This window comes from Manis javanica, chromosome 3, assembly GCF_040802235.1.
Source record: "Manis javanica isolate MJ-LG chromosome 3, MJ_LKY, whole genome shotgun sequence".
NCBI lineage: Eukaryota > Metazoa > Chordata > Mammalia > Pholidota > Manidae > Manis > Manis javanica.
The window spans coordinates 35,126,870-35,153,470 of NC_133158.1; the positions used below are offsets into that span (position 1 = coordinate 35,126,870).

The 26,601-nt window shown below is 52.7% G+C and overlaps 1 protein-coding gene across 3 annotated transcripts in view; it reads right to left on the reverse strand.

The window, feature by feature from the left end:
* The window catches only part of FBLN2 (fibulin 2), a 91,532-nt gene that overhangs the window by 57,879 nt on the left and 7,052 nt on the right, over nucleotides 1-26,601 (reverse strand). For all 3 annotated transcript variants that reach the window (XM_037023912.2, XM_037023911.2, XM_073231103.1), the window contains exon 2: nucleotides 5,874-7,214. In XM_037023912.2, coding sequence (XP_036879807.1) covers nucleotides 5,874-7,155 — 1,282 coding nt within the window. In that variant the 5' untranslated portion in view covers nucleotides 7,156-7,214. The remainder of the gene's footprint in view (nucleotides 1-5,873; nucleotides 7,215-26,601) is intronic.

The following is a 26,601-nucleotide window of genomic DNA, read 5'->3' on the forward strand; positions in this document are numbered from 1 at the left end:
AGAACAGCATGGATAACATGCTAGCATTTGTGAAAAATATGTGCATGCACCTACATGCTTGTAGTTGTACTGACAGGGCCCTGAAGGGTGGTCCTAGGCCCTGGAGGACCTGAGACCTTTTCCTGTTGATCCATGGGTCACGTTGATCCATGCAGTCAACATTATTTTTACGACAACACTGCAACATTAGTTGCCTCCGTCACGCTCCTTCTCCCACGAGTACACGGTGGAGTTCCCCAGAGACTACATGACATTGTGATGATGTCACCACTTTGATCGCTAATAGAATGTGTACCTGTGTGGTATGGTTTCTAGAATTTCTATAGTATGCTCCTGAAAAGATGATTACCATCATCGATCACCAAGGAAATACAAATCAAAACCACAGTGACACACCATTCACACCAGTGAGGATGGTTATACTAACAAACACAATAACAAGTGTTGGCAAGGATGTGGAGAAAGTGGAACCCTCAAGCATTATTGGTGGGAATGTACAACAGTGCAGCCTCTGTCAAAAACAGTTTGGCAGTTCCTCAGATGGTTAAACACAGAGTTAGCATATGATCCAGCAATTCCACTCTTAGCTATATTCCTAGGAGAAATGAAAATGTGTACATACAAAAACATGTACCTGAATATTAACAGCAGCAGTATTCATAAGAGCTAAAAGGTAGAAACACACAGTATCCACTAACAGATGAAAGGATTTTAAAAAGGTAGTATATCCGTACAGTGGAATGTTATTCAGCCATAATAAGGAATGAAGTACTGATACACGCTACCCCAGGGAGGAACCTTGAAAGCATTATGCTAAGTGACACAAGAGAGTCCCAAAAGACCATACATTGTATGACTCCATGTCCAGGAATGTCTGGACTGGTGGTTGCTGGGGGCTGGGAGGAGGGGGAGTGGGAAGTGGCTACAACTGGGTCAGGGTTTCTGTTAGGATGATGAACATGTTCTAAAGTTAGATTCTCATGAGTTTGCATAACTCTGATAAAAACTACTGAATTGTACATTTTAAATGGGAGGACTTTATGGCACATGTATAATATCTCAACAAATCTGTTTTAAAAGAAAGAAAAAAACATAGTTTTAAAAATTAAAATAAACCTACCACAGACCCAGCCTTGGCCCCAGGGCCTTATGGGGAGCATCTATGAAGTGTGCCCGTTTCCCCCAAAGGATGTGCTCTGGGGCAGGCAAATGCAGGACAGGCCACACAGACCCACCCCTGCTCATGGGAGCCATGAGCCCACCCCCTTCACTGGAAGACAGAGGCCCCTTGCCCAGCTCTATTGCAACCTCCAGAAAAGCCCTTATAGGCCACCAGTTTCTCTTTCATAAAATAGAATGACCACACAGACTCTCTCAAGGTTGCCACAGGATAAACTCTATGCCCTGACAGGTGCCCCCAGCAGAGGACCAAACCCAGCTGCCAACCAGGACCAGGTTAATGATGGACCCAAGGAGAGCTGGCCCAGCAAAGCACAGAGCACTCACCCAGTCCAAAGCGTGGACAGCCCCTTCTTAGCATCCCCAATAGCCAGCCCACGCCACATGGGCCCAGTGCACCCACAACTGCCAATTTTCAAATAAAAGCCAGAAAGTTGCAATTTATGTGAAGCCTTCTAGTTTCTCAATGTTGGCAACAACACTCCAGTGCTTACAAAGGCACTTTGCAGGAAGAAGTTAACAGGTAGACAGCTGGGAGGCATGTGCACCATTGTAGCAGGGCAGCAGACAGAGATGGGGCAGGCCCTGGGGAGCTAGTCCTCACTACAGCCTTGGGTGCTGACAACCATGCCACTTCATCAATGAGGAGATGGGGACTCAGAGGAGTATCACCCCAGGCCTCAGGTCACACAATGAGCGTGTGGTGGGCTTCAGATGCGATACTCACCACAGATGTGCAGGGGCTGGTGGGAAGGCCAAGTCCCTTTTTTACCATACTATTGCTCCCAACAAGCCCTATGCAGCCCTGGCAAAGTCAGACATCCCATTTCAAGGCCCCGTGGGCTGGGGGTGGGAAGGGGAAGGGCCAGCTGGGTCCACCTGTAAGCTCTCTTTGCAGGCCTCTGCTACTGGGCAGGACCGCAGCCCATGTGGGCAAGAACCTCTCCCCAGCCGCTCCAGGAGCTTTTACAAGAGGCAATTCTGTTGTGCAGGATAGGGGCTCAGTGTCCAGAATCCCAGCCTGGCTCCCTCAGATCCCCAGGCCATGTCCATGGAGACTCCAGACCCGAAACAAGTTTGATCCTCCCACAGGCCAAGACTGGAGATGGGAAGGGAGGGTCTGTAGGGATCTGCCAGAGAACAGGGAGAGTATAGGCAGGTCCTGGAGCCACAGCCTGGTGATTCTGGGGGCCTTGGAGACCACAGACATTGGGAAGGCCTGGTGCTGCTCATCCCTACACCAGAGGGAGCACAAATAACATCACACCATCTCCTGCCTTAGCCTTCAGCAGTTCCCCACTGCCTTGGAACAAAGGCCCAAATCTTCATCCTGAGGGTAAACACTACCACCCCGAGCCAGGTCTCCCCCATTCCCAGCCTCTTCTTACACCAGCCCCACAGCCTCCTTTCCATCCACTTCATGGCCCTAGCACGTGGCACTGTGTCCTCTGCCCAGAGCACTCTCTTCTCTCTGTTTCCCACCTACCACCCAGTCAACACCCTTCATGCTCAAACGTCACTTCCCCTAGGGAGCTTCCCAGATGCCCAGGACAAGGCAGATCCCCTCAAATGGGCTCCTTGTTTCTTGGCCCATGTCACGGCTCAGAACTTCACACCCATGTGACTGCTGGGTTCCTCATCTCCCCCACTAAACTATAAGCTCCCCAAGGGTAGGGACTGTGCTGGGTATTGCTCAACATGATACACATGGCATCTGTCACAGCCTGTGCCCACAGTGGGCACTCAGAAATGACGGCGAGGGATGAAGATGTAAGGAAACGGAACAGAAACCTGGGTCCACCTTTCTGCACATGTGTCCGTGGGCAAGTGGCCTGACTCCTCTGCTGCAGACTGAGGGGGAGGCTGTGGAATTAAAGGGTTAATCACAGAGTGCTTACGAAGTGCCTGGCACAAGTCATGAGCGCTATGTGGTGTCTGCAATTAATATAAAGTTATTTGAATTTTCAAGTTTCTGTGTGAACCTGAATGTTAAGTCATTTAAAGACCCCTGCCCTGTAGAATACGGTTATGGAAAGCCCCCAAAAAGGGGCCCCTTTCCCACCACTCAGCCCTGGGGCCTGCAGAGGTTTTTGCTGGAGCCTTTTCCAGGAGGGGGGCTACCCCCAGCCGCTCCAGGAGCCTCCAGCTTCCTGAGAGCCACCCTGTCCTAAGGGTTCCTCCCCTGCAGCCCAGGACTGCAGCAGAGTGGTCCCTGGCTCCATTCATCATGCCAGTCCAGCACTAGAAGGCGCCCTTACAAACCCCCTGAGTGACAAGACATCAGACCCCTTCTTCCCAGCCCAGGGAGCGGGCATGTGGCTTCCATTAGGCCACATCTGGACATGCTCAGAGGCAGCCTGGATCCCTGGCACTGCTCCGCTCAAAGCCAGGACCCTCGCCCCAGCTGGGCCTGGGGCAATGGCTGGAAAGCTCCTTCTCCAGGCCCCAGGGCTGCCATGGCAACATGGCTGGGGGTCATTTCCGGCTGCATGGACTGCCTCTCAGCAGCCTGGACAAAGCTGCTTTCCCAGCTTCTCCCCAGCAAGGGCCCCTTCATCACCCAGGATCCCCCAGCCCACCCCCGACAACAGCAGTCAGGAGGCTTAAGGCCTCCACTCTCCCGAGGATGCTCAACTGGACACATGACCCCCACCTATCAGTCCTCCCCCTGCACACCCTTCCTGAGCTGCATGCACTCACATGTGACCACAAATACATCGGTGTGTGTGCTTATCCACTTAAGCCCTCCTCCCCCAGTAGACACCAAAAGGGGAGAGGCTGTGCCTGCTTTTTCACTGGCCCAACCTCTAGCACAGAGGGGGCTCCATAAATATCTGCTGAGGGAGTAAGTGGGTGGATGGAAGAATGGATGATGAATAATAATGGCTAACATTTATAATTACTCAGCAAGTGCTAAGCTCTGTGCCAAGTACTGGGCATGAATTAGTTCTTTCAATCCTCAAAACATCCCCCGGAAGCAAGGACTTCTCTGCCACTTACAGATGGAGAAAATGAGGCAATAAATGGTAAGCTATCGGCCTAATGACACAGGCAGGTAGCTGGGCCAGAGCATGTGAGCAGCGGGGATGACAGGTGGGCCCTGGGTGAGCAGAAGGAAGGAGTTAGATGGGGCTGGTGGATGGTAAGCCAGCCCTTGTTCATGGCCAGCACCAAGCTCCTGAGTACCACTTAAATCCACGTACTCACCACTCCAACTTCCTGCGCCTTCCCTTCCCTCACACCAAAGAATGGCGCAGCCTGTCTGCACCCTAATTCTCAGCTCTGGGCTCTGCCTGTGCTGGGCGCTCTGTCAGGACAGCCCTCAGATGGCACACGGGGTACTCAATCAGGTGCCCCTACCTGCGAGCAGCCCTCATCAAAGGCCACGCCCCAAAATTCATTTGAGAAAACCCAGGGCAGAGAAAAAAAACAACTAGAGCTCCTGAGAACAAAGCAATTTTCCGGGATTCCAAAGGCCCAGAACCACAGAGAGGCCTCTGGCAGCATGGGGAGGGGTGGGGTGTGGGGGCTGCCTCTATTTTGGAAACCCTGGAGGCTGGAGCCCAAACACACTGCATGCACCACGCTTCAGAGCCAGGCCGGCAAGCCCTCCCCAGGCACATATGTACTTCATTACAGCCCCCACCCTGCCCCGTGCATGCTCCCCATCTCCTGCGGGCTCAGGGCTGGATGGGGAGGAGCCCCCGAAAGCCCACTGCCCTGGTCCCAGTCCACCAATTTCCACTGTGTGACCTGGAACCACTAACTACAACTCTCTGACCTTGACCTGCTCAGCTTATTGGGAGAAGGAACCAACCTCCTGGGCCTGTGGGGAGGATCAAGTCACAGAAACGGGGCCTGGCTCCCAGGAGGTACTCAGCAAGGGTGAGTTCTGTGCCCCCCTCATCATGAGTAGGCTGAAGGAGAGCCATTTGGGCTGGAGTGCGTGCAGGCCAGGAGGAACCTGTATGTGCACCCCTCCCTGTATGTGCACTGGCTTTGCACACAGTCAGTGACCAGCAAGGGCCACTGAACTTGCCAGATGGGAAAATGGGGTCCAAGCCAGCTGAGAGATGTGCTCAAGGACACATGGCTGTGGGCAGCAGTGAGACTTTGGCTTCTGCTCTGAGTAGATAGGAGCCACAGCGGGGTGCTGGGCAGAAGAGACATGAAATCACTTACAGGACCCCTGGCTGGAAGGGGTGGGCAACCTGTACAGGGCTCTTGCAAGGAGTCTCCAAAAGAGACCACATCCCTTCTGCTGCCACTTCAGAGACCAAGAATGCAGCTGTGTCCAGAGGTGACCATCAGGGAGAATGTGAGCCAGCAGCTGCACCATGTCCACAAAGCTCCTCCCTTTGTAGGCCCAACCACCACCAGAGCTGGACCCTCCTCAGGGCCCCCAGCCCTGATGAGGGACACCAAGAGGCCCTTCAGGTGGCCCAGTACCTACTGCAATGGGGACATCACCCTACATACTCATTCCACCTCCAGGAGCTGAGCCAGGGAGAAAGCTACATCTCAGGGCCTCCTGCCCTGCAGTGCGGGACCTAGACTGGCTATCCCAGGCCTAGCCCTATAGACCCAGCTTCCCCTACCCCAGGCAGCTGCACCCAGACCTGTGGCAGCAACAGGGCCCCGAGGCTGCCCTTCACGCGGCTGAGTGTCCCTGGGGGACTAGCATAGGGTCTTACCTTCTGAGTCACCTCTAGGGACAGAATGGACAGAGTTGGGGTCTGTGTCCTCCACTGGCCGAGGACGGCGAGGCATTACTGGCAGCTGCTTGGCTACTTCCTGGGTGGGTGGGACCCTGGCTGCCTCCTGCAAAGCTGTGGTCAGGATGCTGTAGGTGCTGGGCTGTGTCGGGTCCTCGGGAGAGCTCGGCACAGTCTGTGACGGGGTGACACTGGCCGTGCTTGACCCCAGAAGGGGCCCAGCTTCCTCCTGCCCAGTATTGCGGGGGGCGGCCTGGGCTTCTGGGATCAGGTTCTCTTCAGGCCTTGCCCTGGCATCTGTCCGCTTCTCTTGGACAGGGAGGCCAGGCCCAGCTGGGCCTGCAGTAGGAAGCCCATCCAGCCCCCTGGGGCCACCTGCTGCTGGCTGCTCCCTGACAGCCGGCTCCTCCCTTGCCGCTTCTCCTTTCTCTTGACTGTCCTCTGTCACTCTCCTGGCTTTGGCCTGTACAGGGGCAGGGGGACCCAGGGCAGTGGCCGCCGTGGGCCTGGGGAGGGCCTGAATGGCGGATGCCGGCTGATTCCTGCCTCCCAGAGCAGCAGGGGCCCCTGCACCTGTCTGGGTCTCGCCTGCCAGGGCTGCTGCAGCTTCTGCCTCGGCCACCTCCTGGTCATAGCTGTAGGGGTCTTCATAGTGTCGCTCAGGGTCACTCTCCTCAGCATCTGAGGAGTTCCCAGTGGCAGCAGCTGGCATGGCCTCAACATCTCCATTGCAACCAGGGAGCTGGTAGCAGATGAGCTTGCCACCAGCATCAGGACAGTGGCAGGCCCGGCAGGGGGGTAGGTGGACAGTGTGGCCAGCGGCATACTTGCGGCCAGCATTGACACAGCCCACCTGGCCACACTGTGGGCAGCTGTCGGCCACCTCCACAGCCTCAATGCAGTTGGGTGGCAGCTCTGGGCACAGCATGAACTGGCAGCTGATCTTGCCACCACCCAGTGGGCAGGAGCACTCAGTGCTGCCAAAGTCCACAAAGTAGGACTGGCCGGCAGGCACACGGCCACGCACAAAGCCACCCTGCAGGCAGTCATAGTACTGGTAGCCCTCACAGGCACACCCGTGCTGCACACACGTGGCACAGCAGGCACCTGGCTCCAGGGCCTCCTCAATGCAGTTCTCCAGTGCAGGGCACTCTACGCCTGTGCAGTCCTGCCTTGGGGCGGCTGCACCAGTGCCTGGGCCCAGTGCCAGGGCCAGGGCCAGGGCCAGCCAGGCTCCTGCAGGCTCCCAGAGCAGTGCCATGGTCCCACAGGTGTCCCAGTTGCCGCCTTGAGATGAGCAGTCCCTTTTTCTTCGAGGCCCTGGGGGATGAGAAAGGACATCTGTCAGCACCACAACGGGCCTGTACACCTGGACACGAGTGCATCCCCTAGGCACACATGCCAGCACATACCCACAGCTGGACACAGTCTCAGTCACCTTCACTCACCTCTGTGACATGACACTCGTGTAACATGCATGCACTGGTTCCCATGTCTCCATTCACATGCTCCCAGGCACAGATACACAGACAGGGGCATCCACAGCTGCTCAGGTGCCACAAGTGTTGACAGAGTTGCCAACCTGGCCCCACCCAGGGCTGCTGACCCTCCATCCTCGTCTGTGTCTGACACATGCCCAAGTGGGACCCACTGCCCATAGTCTGTCCCACAAACACACTCACACTCAGCCCTGTCACACTCATACCTCAGGGCTCACCTCCACCATGCCTGGCACTTTGGGTCCCTGCCACCCTCAATGACAGGCATGCATACACACAGCTATACACACCATCTCACCCACAGCCTCCCCTGTGCCAGGACACGATGAGTCTCCACACACAGTCCTGTGCACACACACCACCACCCAATCAATTTCTCTCCCACCAAAGTCCAGCTTGCGCCCCCAGCCATCTGCCCAGAAGCCCATGGCTGCCTGCCAGAGGATATGGTCAGGGGGGTGCTGGGCATGAACAAGCCCCCTCCTCCTGGGCCTGGACACAGTGAGCCAAGGCCCCTACCACAGACAGCCCTCAGGCCCCAGGGCACAGGAATGCCTCCACATAGCACCCCGCCTCAGCCTTGAAATTTAGCAACAGCAGAGGCTACTGTCAACCTTCTCAGCTGCCTCAGCAAATGTTACCACCATTCCCAGAATTATCTTGAACACTGCTCTCCCCAAAACCCTCACGTGCACATACCACCCCCAAAGTCCTGGGCATTCTCTCCATGAACTGCTCCCCACTCTCTGCCCCCCTTCTCCCCATTTCCAGCCTGTTTTCTGCAAAGCCAGTGTGGCCGGAGAACAGCTGACTCCAACACACCTCGGCGTCCAGCTCCCTGACTTCCCGTCACCATCAGGGAAAGGTTGGAGTCCCTGTGGGAGATGCCCCAATCCACCTCGTCATCCTCTGCACGCCACCCTAACGTCACCTTGTCACCAGCCCTCACTGCTCCCCCAACCTCCACCCTCTCAAAGTCACCAGTCCTGCAGCCCACCATGACCCCCAGAGGCTGCATGCTCTGGGTCACAGACTAGGGCTCCTTGTCCACCCCCATGCCCAATGCCATGCTACTGCTGGCAGTCACTTTGCTAAAACTATTCGATATTTTTTAGAAGGGGAGAAAAGACAATGAAGTGACATCCCAAGTATTTTGAGCACTTATCATTTCAAACCTAAAACTCATAATAATAGTAACTTCTTAGAAGCTTCTGAGGAAGAGGAGAAGGAAGCAGAGAGCAGAGCCACTATTATTTCTAGAGGAAACAGCCCTCGTGTTGCCCGCCTCAAGCTGAACCCAGGGCAGGGGTGGTGGGCAGGAGCTATGGGCAGAACTGGACTACCAAGAACTGTGTCTGCTGGGCAGGGACAGAGTGACCCAGTGCCCAGCACAATGGGATAAGAAGCCAGTCACCCAGAACAGACTGAACAGGTCCTATGTGCCAGGCATCCACCTAGCAGCACATAAGACGGACCCCACAGCCATTCTGCTGGCGCTGGCTCTCTGCTAGGGGGAGATAGGTAATAAACCCACAGAATTCAGCAGATTACCAACTGCCTGGCAGTAACAAGTCCAACAAAAGAAAAAAAGACTTAAAGCAAGGAAATGGCACAGGAAGTGACGGGAGGGGGGCGGGGGGTGGGAGGAGCCATTTCAGCCAGGGTGGTCAGGCAGGTCTTCTCCACGGAAGTGGCCTTTGAGCTGAGACCCGCAGGAATCAGTGAAAAGAGCCACGTGACACCCTGGAGGCACAGCAGAAGCCCCAGAGCTGAGCCCAATGAGCAGAAGCGAGTGTGGGCACTAGGTCAGAAAGGCCAGGTCCCTGAGGACTGTGGGGAGCCCTGGAGTCTGGAGCGACTTCAGGATTCTAAGGGGTTCATCTGGCTGCTGTGTTGAGAACAGGGCACTGGGCAGAAACAGGGAGACCAGGGAGAGGGCAAGAGAGGGTCAAGGCAGGAAGCGGTGGGAGGCAGGGAAGGACAATGAAAAGGGGCATCACTCTGAAGGGAGAATCGTCAGGATTTGCAAAGCCCTGGATGGGGTGTGCCAGGAGAGGGGTCCAAGACAAGAGAGTCAAGGTTTTGGCCTGCACACCTGGAAGGATGGAGCTGTGGCTTCCTGAGGCAGAGAAGGGGGCGGAAGGAGGGGCATGGACCTGCTGGGGCAGTGCACAGCCCAGTTTGGGCCATGTCGAGTTTGAGAAGCCCTGGGATGGTCCCAGTGAATACAAAAAGGATGCCACTGGGGATCAGAAGCCCATGCCCAGGCCAGGCTCAGAGGCCGGGGCAGTTACTAGGCTCTGAGAGCTGACACCCACAACCCCTCAAGCTGAGAAGCCACCACAGGAGGGCAGACGGCTCCACAAAAAGACTGCAATTAGGACCCAGCTGCTGGGAAACCAGGTGCTGCCTCGGACAAAGTCAACAGCCCTCCATGTGGAGACAGGCAGGGGCCACGAAGGCCCTCCACTCTCAGTAGCGTCACGTAAGAAAGGAAACCTTTGCAGACCAAGCTCTAAACCCCTCCACCGCCCATCTGCCTTTCCATTCAGCACGCTCTTGAACAATGCATCCCAAGAGGCCGATATTCCCACCACAGGTTGGCAGGCTTTCCCCAAGCTTCTCCCACAGGAGCTTTGCTCCAACCAGCCCACCATACCCCACCCTCCGCACCTCACATTCTCCTACAAGTCGGTCTCCTGGCTCAGCTCACTCTCAGCCTCAGGGAGGCCTGCGCTTGGACCCCTGGTATCACGTTCTGGGCCCCCCCGTGAAGGAGATTTCAGATCTTGGGTTCACCCATCACCCCAACCCCAGGCCCCGAGGAATGATGAAGAACCTCAGGCCCCGACCGTGTTTCCCTCATTTGCTGTGCAGCCCTGCGCTGGGCCCTTGCTCTCTCTGAGCATCTGAATACAGTAAAGAGGCCTTCTCACCCCTTAGCTCACGGCAGGGACCCACAGGTACCATCTATCTCACAAGTGCACTTTGTCTCACACAGTGTGATCTTAGTTTTAAATTAGATTTCAGCACTTACAAATTGGAGACGTTCACATGAAAGTTCAGGTTTCTGCCTCCCCTTGAAAACCACTGAGCCCAGGCCACCCTCGGGTATCACAGAGGGTGTGGGCTCCCTGTCCCCCATGAGGCCCATGCGGCCTCTCCACTCATGCATGGCCGGGGGTATGTGAACTCAGGGTCCCCCAGGCTCACCTCTGAACTGGGAGTCCCACGGCCATTCCCACTGTGGACTCCAGCTGAAAGAAGTCTGGGGCCCCGTGCATGCTGCTCAGGGCCCCCTGGTGCTGTCTAAAGGTTATGTGCCTACCTGGGAGGGGGAAAGGACTGGCTGGACTGTGTCCAGAAGAAGGGGCCCACTGGGGAGGGACCAGGCCCCCTGGATGGCTCACCTGGTGAGGAGCAGCTTCAGCGGGCCTGCACATGTCCACAACTGCTCTGGAGGGGTCACAGGCCCATAGGCGTGTATGCAGGTGGAGGGCAGTAGATCTCAGCTCTCCGTGGGGACAGCTTTCTCTGGGTCAGGATAGAGCAGGCTGCCAGGTAAGGGGTGAGTTCCCACCCCTGAAGATAAGCAAGCAAGGCTAAGAACACTCTTACGAGTGAGAAGTAGGAGGGCACAATTTCTGCATTACTGTTCTCAGATTGAAACATGTTCCCCTGGGGGCTCCAACTGCTGTTCTCCCATGGCCCTGGCAACATATGGCCCCTGAATGTCTGGCTTCTGCACATGAGGTGCTCCCTCCAATCTAAAAGGAGACATCAGGGGAGGGACTGAGAAAGGGGTCTTGACCTCCCTGTAGAGAGGAGCCCAGCAGGCAGACTGTTGTCACCAAGACCCTGAGCCAGGCTGCCCAGTGCTGGCAGGCTGGGTCACAGGGAGCACACACTCTGGAGTCAGGGAGCTCAAGGGGACCTGGGAGATGCAAAGCAATACTCCCACAAGCTCTGCCCTATGCCCATCAAAGTTGGACAATGCATGCACATCAACAATAATAAGATTACTATTATTATAGTGCCAGCTGGCCTGAGTGTCCAGTGCAGCAGACACTCTGGAGAGTGGCACACATGCAATTAGGACCACATGCGCAGAATATGAGTGCTGAGTTCTCATGTCCAATGAACTACACAAAGAAATCTGCACCAGGTCCACATGCCCATGGCAGCCACTCAGACACAGCAGGCACATGACACTCGGCCAGTTACCTGTCCCAGATCTCTGCACCTGGCTGGCTGACCTCCTCAGACATGTCTCCCGGGCTCCTGCATCCTCCAACAGCAGCCAATGACCAGAGATCAGACAGTGGGAGAGAAAGGTTGGGGTACTTATTCCCCACGTCCCTTCTTCTTTTCCTCCAGGGCAGGGCCTGGTGGTGGCTATCATCCCTTCCCCAAGGCCACAGCTCCCACAGGGCTCAGGGTGCTAAGGTCTCCCGGACCCCCGGTCAGTTCCCCCAACCCTGCTCATGCCTCTGTTCTAAGACTCTTCATTAACCACTTTTTCAGTAAACCCTCTGAGGCGTCCCATCTCCTGCTAGGACCCTGATGGCCACATCCCTGTGAGGATGCCACAAAAATAAACGTCAGTAATTTGAGATGCACACAGCAACAACGGTTGCACCTTAAAAGTAGAATGAAGTAGAAAAGGTAAGAAACATAACAAGACAGAGAGCCTGACACCATTCATGTGAAGTTAGAATGCACGCTCCCAAAGGAAAATATGCCATTTGCAAAAACACAGGCAAATAAATAGATGCATGCAAACAGAACAGGACGTCTGCCTTTAGCAGGGGAAATGGAATGGCTTGGGGAACAAAGATAAGGGGAATAAACCAACCAATAAAATAAGAGCGGAACCCTGCAGAGACCAAGATAATAGTGTGTTATTAGTTGAGGAATATAATTAACTCAACCCTTAGTGCCTGAGGTCTAGCTAAAAAAAAAAAAAAAAAAAAAAAAAACCCACGTCCTAACTGGGCCCCCTACAAGCAGGAACCCCACCAGCCTCAGGGAGGGCTCAGATGCAGGACCCTTCCGGAACCCAGCTCGGGTTCAGGGCAAGACCACACCCAGCCAATCAGCAGAGCTCATCCCCTCTTCACTTCGATTGGTTGAGGGATGACCACGCCCACCCAGTCAGCCGGAACTACTACAGGGGAATGGCAGAAGGGATGTGATCCCCTTCTGCAGGCCTGGCAGCTTCTGCCTGGTCTGGAAGAGCACTGAGCCACCAGGAAAATGTGTGACCACCCTGCCAGAGAGACCACAGAGCCCAGCGTCCACCCCTCCGAGTCACAGCACTGGGCATGTGAATGAGTCCATTCTGGACACCCCATCAGCCTGAAGGCCAGGTGAACACCACCGATGTCCCCGATTAATGCCATGTAGAGCTGAAGAGCAGCCCAGCGAAGCCACGCCTAAATTCCTGAGCTAATGACATAAGTATTGTTCCTTTAAGCCATCAAGTGTTGGGGTTAGTTATGTAGCAACAGGCAACCAGGCCCATCGAGACCTAAGGCAGCCATTAAAAGCAGATAATCCAGAGGTGGGACATTGTACAGGACAAATGCCCCCCCACCTCCCCATGCCCACTTCAGCACCTGGGCAAAAGAGGGGGAGGAGAAGTCGCTCTAGATTAAAACAGGCCTGAGACACAACAACCCAACTCATGTGGGGTTCCTTACTCGAACCAGGTGTGAACAAACCAGCTGAGAAAGACATCTCGGCTAACTGAGGGGTTCCAGGGATGGACTGGGGACCGGACGATATGAAGGAACAGCCAGTCCTTCTGTGAAGTGTGCCAGCTGGCAAATGCTGGCACTTTCAGTGTCATCATGTCTCAACTATGCTCCACCATGTTTCAGCATAGAAGGGGTCAAAGGCAAAATGTGAGCAACTGAAACCTAGGTGATGGGCATCTGGGTGTCCATTCTGGCCTTCTCTCTTTTGGTCTGTCACTCTCCATAATGAACAGCCACAAAGAGAGTTGGGCGTTTAGGTGGGAATGAAGGACAAGAAGCCACCAAAACACAGCATTTGGGAATGCGTCTAGCCCTGCAGGGTGAATCTTTGATTCTCGGAGCTGCAGATCCCAGAGTGGATTCAAGGCAGGACCAGCGGATACAGCAAGGTCACTGTCTGGGCTGGCACTACTTAGGCTTTGTTGATCAGATCCCTGCTATGGGTGGGGAGCAGTAGGGATGCTGATGTAGCCTGGGGGCAGGTTCTCAGGGCCTTAACTTGAACATGGACTGGGAAAGGGTGCACACTCAGTAAGGGCCTCTTCCCAAGGAGACCTGCCAACACAGGTGGCTGAGTGCACTGTGTGGAGACATGGCTGCTCTCCCACCATCACCACAGGGCATCCAGTGTGCCCAGTCCAGGAGTGAGGTCTCTGGAAGAGTCAGAAGTGCCTCGGGATGCTGCTTAAACCTCAGCTGCCCTCAGTCACTCTGGCTGGAAGCTTTCTCTGCAGCCCTCTCTGCTGCACCCCCAAAACACAAACGCACAGCTGTAAAGTAAGGTGGCACTGCCTCCTGTAGCACCTCTCCATAGCAGGACCCAGATGAAAACTCTCTGGGCTGGCAAGGCTACCCTTCGGGGGGTAATCTGGGGAACACTCATTCATCACGAGTGCTACCATTATTAAAAGTGGGGTCTGGCTTTCCATAACATCAAATCAAGAGGTAAGGAATTGCTTCCCTTTTGCAGGTCTCTGATCCTCCTGATTCCAAAGTGAACAGGGCCTAATAAAAATACAAGGCATGCAGTTACAGTGGAATTTCAGATCAACAATGCATAACTGTTTAGTCTAAATATGTCCTGTGCAGTATTTGGGGCATACTTATTCACCGTTTATCTGAAATCCCAGTTTAACTGGGCATCCTACATTTTTACCAGGCAACCCTAGACAAAAAGAAAGTCTCAGGTTGGTGCTGGTATGGCTTTAGAACTTTTAAAATATTTGCAGGGGATCTCTCTTTTAAATGAGAGGCAGCTATATCAAAACACAGGGGCTTACATACAGCTGGGGATGACAGAAGGGAAACAAACACACAGGACACCTGCAGGCACATCAGTTAGAAATGTGCAAGTAACCAAGAGCACCTGGCCTCACCCACAGGCACCCTGCAGACAGTGCTGTCCCCAGCTCCCCCAAGAAGCCCACATGGCTACCCCCTGCCCCCACGTCAACCAGAGGGTAGTCACAAGCCAGCCACCAGGCCATCCGCCCACAGACCACATCTGGGGACCCATGTGGTGCTTCTGAAATTAGTTGCTGATATTATAATATTTCAGTCTCTTTAATTTATAACTAATGTTATGACATTTAAAATCAGAATGTTTTACACTGTAGCTGGATTCCCAAGTTCTCTAGGAAAACCAACAGGTGGGGCCTGGTGGCAAGCATGGCCCACGGCAGATCCATGCTTGCTCTCCATTGGCATCACTGGGCTCCCTGCTTCTTCTCTATCCCCCTGGACCCAGCCAAGCCCTGGCCTTTCCTTGTCTACACCCAAAGGAAAGAAGCCCAGAGGAGTGGAAGTTCTCACTCCCTCGTGCGCAGGGTCACCTCCTAAATGTCCAGGCTTTCCGGGTTAGAACCTGCCTCTTCTCTAAGTGGTGGACACTGGGCATCTTGCTCCCTTACATGGACCCACTCCTACCAGGTGGCCTAGTGGGTCTTGGTGTGTCAATCATATTGGACTCCAGTGGCACCCCACAGTCACACAAGACACACAACTGTAGGAGGGAATCCGAGATTATGCACTGCCTTAGGCTGGGACCCCCAGAAGTGGAGCCTCAGATGGGTTCCTGTGCATGTGGGTGACAACTCTCAGAAGAAGGGAAGGGGATGCTGGATAGAGGAGGGGACAAAGCTGAGCCAAGCCATGGTCTGGGCTAGAGCCCAGCGCCCACCTGATTTGATGGGAAGCCCTGCAATGTGACTGGCATCCCAGGGCTTGTCCCACTCACAGACATCAGTCATTGACCAAGAACTGTGGTGAGGTGAAGGGAGAGAGATTACTTCCCATACATGTGAGCAGAGGTGAGACCTGTCAGTCAAGCATCTGGAGAAAGGCAGGTGTGAGCCATTAGCAGTCAACACCTGGAGCAACTGAGGGACGAGAGCACCTCCAGATGAGGGGGGACCAGGCCGGGCACTAGCAGCGGCCTCAGTGTCTGCCCCACACAGACGTACACACATCCAGGAGAAGCAGGTAAGACAGTGTGGTTCTATAAACTGTCCCCAAACCTACCTTAGTTTATAATTTAGCCTAGGATCACCCCAGACTCAGAAAGGTAAGGAAGTAGTGCACTAAAGATAGTACCTGCACACCTGTATTCATAGCAGCATTATTCACTATTCATAGCCAATAGGTAGAAGCAACCCTGGTGTCCACCGACAGATAAACAAAATATAGTCTGTACATACCATGGAATATTATTTGGTCTTAAAAAGGAAGTTCTGACACACTACAACACAGATGAACCTGAGGCCATTATGCTCAGTGAAGTAAAATAGTCACCAAAAGACAAATACTGTGTCATTCCACTTTTATGAGGTCCCTAGAGTAGCCATATCCACAAAGACAAAAAGTAGAATGGTGGAGGCCAGGAGCTGGGGGACAGGGGAGTTTAATGGGGACAGAGTTTCAGTTTGGGATGATGAAAAGGTTTTGGAGATGGATGGTGGGGATGGGTGCACAGCTATGTGAATGTACTTAATGCCACTGAACTGTACACTTAACAATGGTTAAGATAGTCAATTTTATATTATGTGTATTTTACTACAATAAAAAGGCACAGCACATGTGCCCTGCAGAGTCAAAAGTGAATAATCAAAGAGCAGAGAGGACAGGAAAGAGCTGCACTTAAGACCCAACAGGAAACAAGAGCTGCTCCTGAGACTGCCCCTTACTAGTAAGCTTCCTGGTAGCTAAGGCCAAAAGGGAAATTAGAGGATGACCCGACACTCCATGTCTGATAAGAGGAAGTCATCTACTTCACTGGGAAAAATAAACTTGTTCTTGGCACAAAATGTCAGGAGGGATTTTAGCTATTTGTCAGATTAATATTTAACTAACACTTCCTCAGTGCAGACAGAATGCCAAACACGGGACTAAGAGTTTCCAGGGATGTTTATTTTATTAACCATGCTCACAGATAAGGAAACTCAGGTCCAGACAGGGAAAATGATCTGCCAGAAGTCACATCACCAGTAACAGGGGATTGGAAGCCGGGTCTGTCTGGTGAAGGGAGTACAGCCAGAGCCGTTCAGTTTGTAGACACTCTTCACACAGCTGCTCCCTGCCGGCCCCTATTATAGGAACTGGGATTTGGCAGCAAACAAGACCAACAAAAGTCCTACTCTCATAGGACCAACATTCTGGTGGAGAGAACAGACAAGGAATAATTCAGTAAGAAGATAAAATGGGCACTGTGAAGGGAGGGCCTGAGGCACTCCTTTGGCAAAAATGGTCAGCAGGCCTGACCTAGGAGGTGACATTTCAGCTGAGACATGCCTGGCCAAAATGTGAGGACCATGCAAAGATTTGGGCAATGGCACTCCAAGCAGAGGTAACAGCACGTGCAAAGGCCCTGAGGCAGGAACCAGCTTGACACATTGTGGCTGGTGTGCCGGGAGCAAAGAAGAGAGCAGGAGATGGGGAGGTCAGCAGTGGAAGGAAGAAAAGTCATGGGATGGAAGGGGAGATGCTCCTAAGGGGAGATGCTCCCAAGAGGAGACGGGTCATTGAGTCACCCACACCCAGTGCCACAGGAAACTCAGCAAGGCATCTGGTACCTTTAGTGGACATTGTTCCAACAGGGTGGTGGGTGCCACCATTCCTACAGCAAGCTGGGAATTCAAGAAGGGATTGTAGACACCCCTTTCTAGACGTCTGAGGAAGCTTCCAGTCACATGAAATAAAAAACCAGGTAAAACCTAAACAGCATCATTTAGGGGATGCAAAGGTAGGAGGCAGAAAGTCTGGTGGCGGGCACCTGGTGGGAAGAGGGAGATGGGGGAGGACCACAGGAGGCCCTGGGCATGGGTGGTGTCCACCTGATTTGCTCAGCTGCTGGTCACAGGAGGCTGTGTTCCATTGTACACTTATATGTATTTGTTGTATGTGTGCTTTTTCACAATAAAAGATACTTTTGAGGGCTCTCTTGTCCCCTCCTGGCATGAGCCAGGAGCTCTTTCTTCTCACTTTATTTCTAAATAAAAGCCCCTCTTAGGCTTCCCGAACAAGAACCCTGGCATCATCAGAAAAAAAAAAAAAAAAGATACTTTTGAAAGAAAAGAAAAAAGAGCCAACTACAGTAGTCCAGAAAAACAAAACAAAAGCATGAGAAGGTGTTGGTAGAAGAAAAGGAAAGGGGAGGCAGGATGTGAAAACAGTCACCAATTACCCAAAGAAAAGGAAGTTTGCCTTTTGTCTTTAAAGTCATATTTTCCTTCATTTCCTCAAGGACAAAAGTCTTAATAATCAATGGCTTCATTTGCAAAAAGACAAAACTGGTGGGTAAGAGAACCACTTTGGGGCTGGAATTTGGAGTTGAGTCTGAGTCCTTGTAGCTAGGAGAGCATAAGCGGGGCCAGGCCAGGGGAGAGTGGGCAAGACAGAAGGCACAGGTGGGGTGGCCTGAGACCCCCAAGGAGGAGAGGGGAGCAGGGTCCAGAGTGCAGGGGCATGCAGGTCTCTGAGCTGACCCTGGGTGCCAAGTGCTGACAAGATGTGGAACGCATGTGCAACGCACAAGGTGCAGGGAGCGCTGTGTTCTCACACACTCATCGGCTCGTGGGTCCCTGGGGACCGTCAAAGGGGAGAGCCCATGAAAACACTGAGAACATCATCCTTCAAGTGGAACAGCCAGGGTTTCTTCCCCTCCCTTCCCTCTCCTCCCGAAAATAATGCTATGAAAAGGGAAATGAATAAAAAGCTCTGTAAGCCCTGGGTGAGAGCTGACCCTGCATCTGTAATAACTAATCTCACTACCAACAACAAGCAGGTGAAAAATTACAAAGATGGAAGTCTGAGACTTATAATCAACCTTTGAGAAAAGAAAATGTTGCTTTTGGCACCAGGAGGGAGCTGATATTTTCCTTCCCCACAAGTCAGGACTCTGGAAAGAGGAAACACTCCCAGGGCGGAGCGATGAGAAATGGCCCTGCCCGAAGCCAAGGCTGAGCTCAGCGCTCTCTTCCCACCTGGCGTCCCTGTGCCCTCCACTGGGCCCTAGACAGCCGACTCGCACCCTTCACCTCTCCCTCTCTCTGTAAGGTCCCGTATCATCCTCCAACCAGCTTGCCGGTAGTCCTGTCTACCCAGGACATTTCATATGATCCCCCCCACCCCAAACCATGCTCAAAGCCCTGAATGGTTCCCTATCACCTCTGCCCTTTTGAGAGTCTGGGAGAAGCTATGGATAATCCAGTCCCCTCAACCAAAAAGGTAAAATATGTTGTGGAATATGTTTTCCCAAAAAGGTAAAATAGCTCAGAAGTGGACATGAGATAGTTTCTGACCACCCATCATATATCTACTTTCCTTCCAAGAACAGCCCCTGGACTTCATTCTGGGGTCCACACAATTCCACTGTCACTCCAATCAGTGTCTCCTATTCCTTTTACACTGATGGCTAACTCAAGGATGGACACCAGGCCAATTTGAGCCCATAAGACCCAATTCAGGTGAGATTTTGGGCAAACTGACTCCCTCTTTCCCACTGTATTAGGAGATGATTTAACATCAAGGATCCCTGAAGTCATCTTGTGGTCAGGTGGAGACTCTCTGAGGCTAGAGCCAACTCATTAAAAGAAAAGCCCAAGAGGTGGGAAAAAGAGAAACAAAGTCATAGTGATTGCTGAGCACCTGGATCCAGCCATGCCTGAAGCTAACTAAAAAACTGAACTTTGCAATGATACAAACCCGTTTTGCTTAAGCTAATGTGCACCAGATTTCTGTCACTCACAGCTAAGAGTCTCAATAGGTATATGGGCATATACCAAAAACTTTGTATCATTTTAGAGGTCCCTGGAACTCATTCATGGACCCCTGGTCCAAGAATAAAGTGAAAACTCCTAAGGATGGCATTCAAAGTCCATCACCTTCTGGTCTCCACCTATCTTTCCAAACTCGTTTCCCTCTGTTACCCTCTTTGCACCCAATTCTTGATAAACTAGAAGAAATCCAGTTCCCAATGCCTCATCTTTGCTTGTATCATTATCCCAAACCAGGGTGATCTCCCTGTGCAGACACACTCATATCCCACCCCCTACTTTAAGGGTAAGCCACAAGGGTGAGTGGACAGATGAATAAGTAGATGGATAGGTGGATGGGTGGATGGGTGGATGGGTGGATGGATGGATGGATGGATGGATGGATGGATGGATGGATGGATGGATGGATGAATGGATGGATGGATGGGTGAGTAGATGGATGGATAATCAGATGTTTGGAAGGATGGATGGGAAGATGGATGGATGACGGGGCAGCAAATGGAAGGAAGATGGATAAGATGGTGAGTTAGCAGATGGGCAAGTAACATAATATGCAGATGGATAGTTGGTAAAGAGACAGCTGGATGAGCACATGGATGGTGGGTGATCATGGATAAATTGGTGGGTGAATGAAGGACAGGTGTATGGTAAGATAGGTCAGTGGAAGGATAAGTAACCATAACATGGATAAATGTCTGATGGATGGGCAGATGGATGAGTGGAGAGATGGGTGAGGAGATGGAGGACTGACAGATGGGAAGGTAGGTTAATGGGTGGGTGCATCAGCATGGAGACAAATGGCTGAGAGATGGCTGGATGACTGGGCAGATAATGGATCAGTGGACAAGCAGATGCATAAATAGTGGGTGGGTACATAGGTAGGTGGGCCAGTGGATGGATGAGCAGAACTAGAAAAGTTCTCTTGATATTCAATCAGTCCTCTTCTAAGCTCCCCCCCTGGAAAAATCCAGAACAAGGACAATGGCTCTTCTATAGGCTAGCATCTCAGACAATTCTTGACCATGGTGAACAGCATGAAAGGCAAGGGCCCTGGAGTCAGACTGGCCTGCTCTCACAGGCCCGCTGAGCTGCCTCCCGCTGTCTGATCACAGACCAGGGACACTGGCTCTCTGAGCCTCATTTTCCCTGTCTGTTAAATGAGAGGTATCATGCTCTCCTCACAGGGTGCTCTGGGATTAAATAAAAAATTATCTGCAAAGGCTAGCCCAAGACATGGTACAGTCAGAGGTGACAATAATCTCCAACATATTAAAAAAATTGTTCCAGGGCCTAGAAAAAGAAAGGGGCTACTTCCTCTCATTTTGTAAAACTAGGAAAAATCCTGATACCAAAAGCAGGCATGGATACTACAAGGAGAGAGAAGTATAGGCCAGTTTCACTTATGAATCTAGCTTCCAAGTCTTAAATAAAATACCAGAAAGTTGAATCCAGCAGCACTTTACAGGAATAATAATGTATTGTGCCCAAGCACTGTTACCTCAGGAATACAAGCATGGTTCAATATTTAAAAAATCAATGCAATTCAGTTAATGAAAAATTCTGCATGATCATCCCAGTAGATTCTAGAAAAAAGTATTTAGTAAAATTTCACATTTTGTGATAAAAAGCTCAGAGAAAAAGTAAGCTTCTCCCAGTAGAGAGGACTGTGGGAGGGGCCCCTTCCTACAGGCTCCAAGGATGGATTTGCACCTCTCTCCCATTCCAGAGAATACACTGGCCCTGGGGGAAGTAATGCCTCCCCCAAAGGACCACAAAGGTGGGATTTCAGGCACTGCAGCAGACCAGTGGGAAATAAACCTTGGGGCTCACCCCTCCTCCAGAGTCTCCCAAAGCTGGGCCCAGCCCCTTCTCACACCTGCTCCAGCCCCTGGAGTTGAGTCCAGGGGTCCAGTGCAGGGTCCATCTCTGCTGAGAGACCCAGCTGCTCCAGGAGGTGAAGGTAGTCGCCTGTAAGGGGCATGGACCTGGCTGCCACCCTCCCTGGGCTCAAGCAGACACTCTCCTGCTTGCTTGCTTCCTTCTCCTTTTGATACAATAGGTGTTTCCAAGGGAAGCCCAAAGACCAAGAGTCCCTTCCATGAGAGATACACAAATATGTGAGGGGGGGAGTGTCTGTGCATGTGGGAGTTTGGGTGCATGCATCCTGGTGCACATACATGTGTGTGTGTGTGTGAGCGGTGTGTAAGTGGGTGTGTATGTGTGAATTTAAATGTGTGCAGCTGTGCATGAGACTGCTCAAGCACATCTCTAGCCGCAGCCACTGGCTCACTGCCCCCCAGTGCCCTGACCTTCCCCCACTCTCTGCCTTTGCCCCTTCCCATCTGCCTGGACCACATCACTGCCTCAGTCCTCCAGTGACTCGCCTCCTGCTCCCGGCCACACCCCTGGCCCCATCTTGCTCACACTGGAGCCCACCCAGTCCTATGTCTCCACTCACAGTGCAGACCTGCCACGCCACTGCGCCTCGGGGCTCACGCAGCACCCTGGACAAGCACAATCTGCTATCAGCCACATCTCAGAAAGTTCATCCTCCCCACCATCCAGGGCCAGGGCTGGCACGTGCCTTCCCCACACTTAGGAGCTGACATCTTGTACTGATGTCTCCCCCAGCTGGACTGTGGCTCTTGAGGCAGGGATTCTGCTCTCCTGGGCACTCTGGGTGAGTGGCTGGAAAGGGGTGGATTAATTAGTATGCATGGCCCCAGCACAGGGCTGATACAGAACATCGGATGAATTATAAATCTGGGAGTCGCCAATACTCATCCCAGAAGGGACTTCAGAGATGGAAAAGAACTTGCACAGAGGTCACCTGGCAAGTCACTGGCTCTGCTGGGAGCCTCACACTGTGATAAACACAGGAGTGCCCCCGCCCTTTATATGGAAGCCCTTTTCTCACACATCCTCCTCCAAGTTTCACGTTTCAGGGACCGGCAGAAAGAGACTGAGATAGAGGCAGACCAGGAGACCCAGAGACAAAGAGAAGCAGAGTCCAAAACCAGGCAGAAAGACAGGAACAGACAAGAGGCGGGGATGATGGAGACAGGCAGGCAGGGCTGGCCTGCAGCAGACCCAGGCTCCCGTGGCCACTGCAGCCATCTGGAAGGAGGCACCAGGCGAGGAAACGCTGTGGCTCCCTCAGGCCTTTGCAGTGCCAGTGCTCCAGTTTACTTGCACGGCCCTGAAATTCAGGAATTTCTCAGGGCTGCCAGTGGGGCAATCAGTGGGCAGCAAATGTTTGGGTCTGGCCCAGGCTGTGGCATAACACTTGGGCCCCCCCAAGGCCACCAGCCCCCGCAGCCGGAGCAAAGACAGATGTGAGCAGGACCAAGCTCTGGCCTCTCGAGGCTGCTGGGTGACTCAGGGCACGTGGCTGTCTGAGCAGCCATGCTCTCATCTGCACAGGGGCCCAATGATACCAGCCTCTTGCAAGGCTGGGAGGACTCAGCAAGATGAAGTAAAGACCCTAGCGTCATGCCCGTCATACAACAGGCATCCAGCACATGTGCAATGTGAAAAAGATTACTGTCCCAGCTACCCTGTTTCACATCTCCTCAAGTCTGCCCATTCCTTTGTTCACTCTGCTGGGCACACCCTTCTTCCTCTTAGCAAACACCTATTCATCCCTAAAGGCCCCACTCTATACCCCCTCCTCGGGGAAATGTTTCCTCAGAGTTCACAGCTGCTTCTCTTGACCTCCCTATACTCTGTACATGGAGTTCTGAGCCTTTAGGGTCCAGAGACAAGAAGGATGAAAAAACAAGAGGTTTAGATCAAACCTTCAGAGAGTAACAGATTCTGTCCCATCATCACCACTTGGGGGAAATGCAGCTGGATTGGAAGTCAGGACCCCACAGCCCCCACCCCCTCTCTCCAACTCCCCATTTGCTGTAAACCACCCAAGCTGGTGAAGAGCTAATGTTACTCACACTAGAACACCCTCACACTCCCGTTGGGATGGGTCCACCATGTGAGACAGGACAGGGAAAGAAATGTATGGGCCTGTTATATGCAGCAGGTCAGTGATGCTAAGGGGATCACTGCCCCCTTCTCCTGGTAAGAGGACCCCAATTTTCCTCTGCGGAGCCACCCTCTCCCACCCTCAGGCTACATGGACTGCAGGATGGCCAACGAGAGGCCTCCACCCCCGCCCCACCCGAGAGTGAAGGGACATGGACGGCCACACAGCCCAGTGACATGGGCCCACGCAGACTCCTGAGCTCAGAGGAGTGGGCCTGGAGCTGCTGAGCCACCTGACTGCCACATGGCGGAGCCTGCCTGAGAACAATGCCACATGGAGAAACAGTCTTAATGGCCTCGTTAGAGCCCCTGGATACAGTCTAGCCCGAAGCTCAACTCTGTACTTTTTAGTTACATGGCTTTTTGCTTAAGTTCTACTTTCCATCATCTACAATCAAAAAAATCATGACATTTGTGAGGAGAAAAAGCAGAAACAGCAACTGCATGGTATCTGTTGCTAATTCAGCTCCAAGGATGTTTGAGTTTCTGGAGTTACTTTGTCTGGAGTTACTGGAGTAGACTTTGTCCCTGCAATAGACACTGCTCAGGGTGGCAGTGGGCTTCACTCAATGCACATCCAGCCCCTGGTGCAGTGTCAATGTCATAACTAGGTCAATATCGAGCCCCCACCCCTGGCCAGAGCCAGCTGGCCCCAGGGGATTTTTGCCCTAACAGAGGTCTTCCCCAGGAGTTTGAACTAGACCTAAAAGAAAACACAGACCATCTCTGGTGGAATAAAGTGTGAGCCAGAGGACCTCCAACCTGAGGGTGGGCACATTTAAGTCATTTGGAGAGAATCAACCAGGCTCAGAGAGAAAAGCAGAGACAAAATAAAGATGGAGTGTGAGGCAGTCTTGGTGGCTCTGGAGTCCCTATCTGCAGCTTTCTCCAGGGCCAGTGGTCCCTAGTCTTTCCTAGCAAAGCAATGGAGCTCTCTGCTTCTCCTGAGTGGCCTCAGACAGAGAGAACCCCACATGAAGGAGCCTTCCCCCCAGCAATGGAGGGCTTCCCTCTAAAGATGGGAGCAGGGGAAATCACTGTGAGGGACAGAGCTCAGATTGTGGGGAGGCCACCACGTGGTATACCGAGGCCCTCCATCCCTCTGAGACTTCCTGAGGTCTGGATCCGAGGAGGGGCCACACCTCCCACCCAATGCACAGGAAGCCACAGCCATTCTGAGGGGCACACCTGGGTCAGACATGTCCTGCCCTGGGGTCACGGTGGGGGCCTTCAGGGAAAGGCAGTTGATGTCACCATATCCTTTCCATCCCATCAGGCCATTAAATTAGTCTCTTACTTGTGAGGCTGTAAAGTCTGGGAATCAGTTGAAAACAAGTTGGGGGTGGAAGGGTAAGAGCACTGTGGCTAATTAAGGGCCCAACCAGCCATTGCTGTGGGGTTATTGGTATTACCCATGAGAAGTAGCATTAATGACCTCTGCTCACCTGAGCACAGCACTTTATAGTTTACAAGACAAGGCACTGTCACATCCAGCCAGTCCTAGTGTCCCTCTCGTCCAAGGACTGGGTCCTGCTCCACCTCCCCAGGCACCATCACCCTCTTCCCTCAGCATTGGAGCCCTGCCCTGAAGTCCCAGCCTGCTACCCACTGGCATAGACTCCAGGCCATGGATGCCCAGGGGTACCCCCAGCCCCTGGGTGAGAACCTGGGACTTGGTCTAAGAGAAGACAGCTCTGCTGGAGGGGCCGCAGCCCTCCTCTCACAGCCCTGCCAGCAGTAAATGTGCCATAGGGGGCCCAGAAAGCAGGAAGGGGTCCCGGGAAGACAGGAGGTGTAGAATTACCAGCCAGAGGGGTCTGTCCAAGCAAGGGTAGAGATGAGGTCAGGTCTCAGGGACAAGGCAGAAGTACAAGAGGCGCCAGAGTGAGTAATTATCCCCCTCATTATTCTCTTTCCACCCAGGAGGATCAGAGAGCTCTCCATGGGGCAGCGGTGTGCTGTGCACATCTCCCTGACACTTGCCAACCTTCTTTTTTAAGGAAGACAGGGCAGGACAATGTGGAAGTAAGGAAGAGAAGGTGGCTAGGACTCAAAGTCCTGCTAGCTTTACTTTCATGGTATTGCTGATTTAGGCAAAGTGATCCTGATTTATCTAGTTGTGATAAAAGGCCTCCTTTTAAAAAAAGTACAGGTAAAACAAGGAAGGGATTTTTTAAATATATCATGTATAATGTGAAGGCCCTGGAAACAGGGTGATATAGGAGAAAACGTGACGGTGTTTTGCTAATCATCACTTGATTAGAAAAAGCAGCCAACACCTGCTGGCTTTTCCCCAAGAAAATGCACAAGGTTCTCTTTGGGGCCTGCCTTCTCCAGCCTGGTAATCAGACAGCCGCCACCAGGGACTCTGGGGTACCTATGGCCAGAGAACATTTGAATTAACCTGCTCCAAGGACATGCAGAAGAACAGATAAGGGACACTGAGATGCTCCCTTGTCATCATTAGCACCAAACCATGAGGACAGCTAATCACTCAGCCCTCAAAGACAAGGGAAGTTGATGTGGTAACCGTGGTAATGAGTGGCGGTCTTGAGCGTATGCATGTGTCTGTGTGTGTACATACCTGTGTGTGTCAGGAGTCAAGGGTACAATGTGGTTGTGCCTTTGAGGAGTTGGCATGTGTCAAGACCACGTGTGCCCCAACTCCCTGAGTTGGCCCTGATCCTCAGGGGTCCCTGTCTTGCCCCCAGTGGTCCCCACTCTGTCCCAGTCATTCCCCTACAGGCTGCACGCTCTAGCTCAAAACCCTTCTCTGGCTCCCTATTGCTCAGACTACAGGCCAAAGACTCCTGGGGGGCTGGGGAGGTGTTCTCCAGGGGGCCCAAGAGTTCACCAGCAGAATATTTGTAATGTGTTTTCAGTGTGGGGAGATACTGAGAATAACAGAATTTTCTGGATCGCCAAAAACTCTTGGTGACCAAAGCAGCAGCTGGGAATTCAGGGCTGAGGTGGCTGACCTGGCCTTACCAGGAGCCGGTGTGTCCTGACCACAAGGCCAAGGCCTGGCCCCAAAAAGTAATGGGAGAGTGGGGTCATAACACACAAAAGAACCAAGCTAAGATGTATTAACTAAGCACTGAATATTTGCCAAAAGCCAGGCATGGGGTTCTCCATGCGTCCT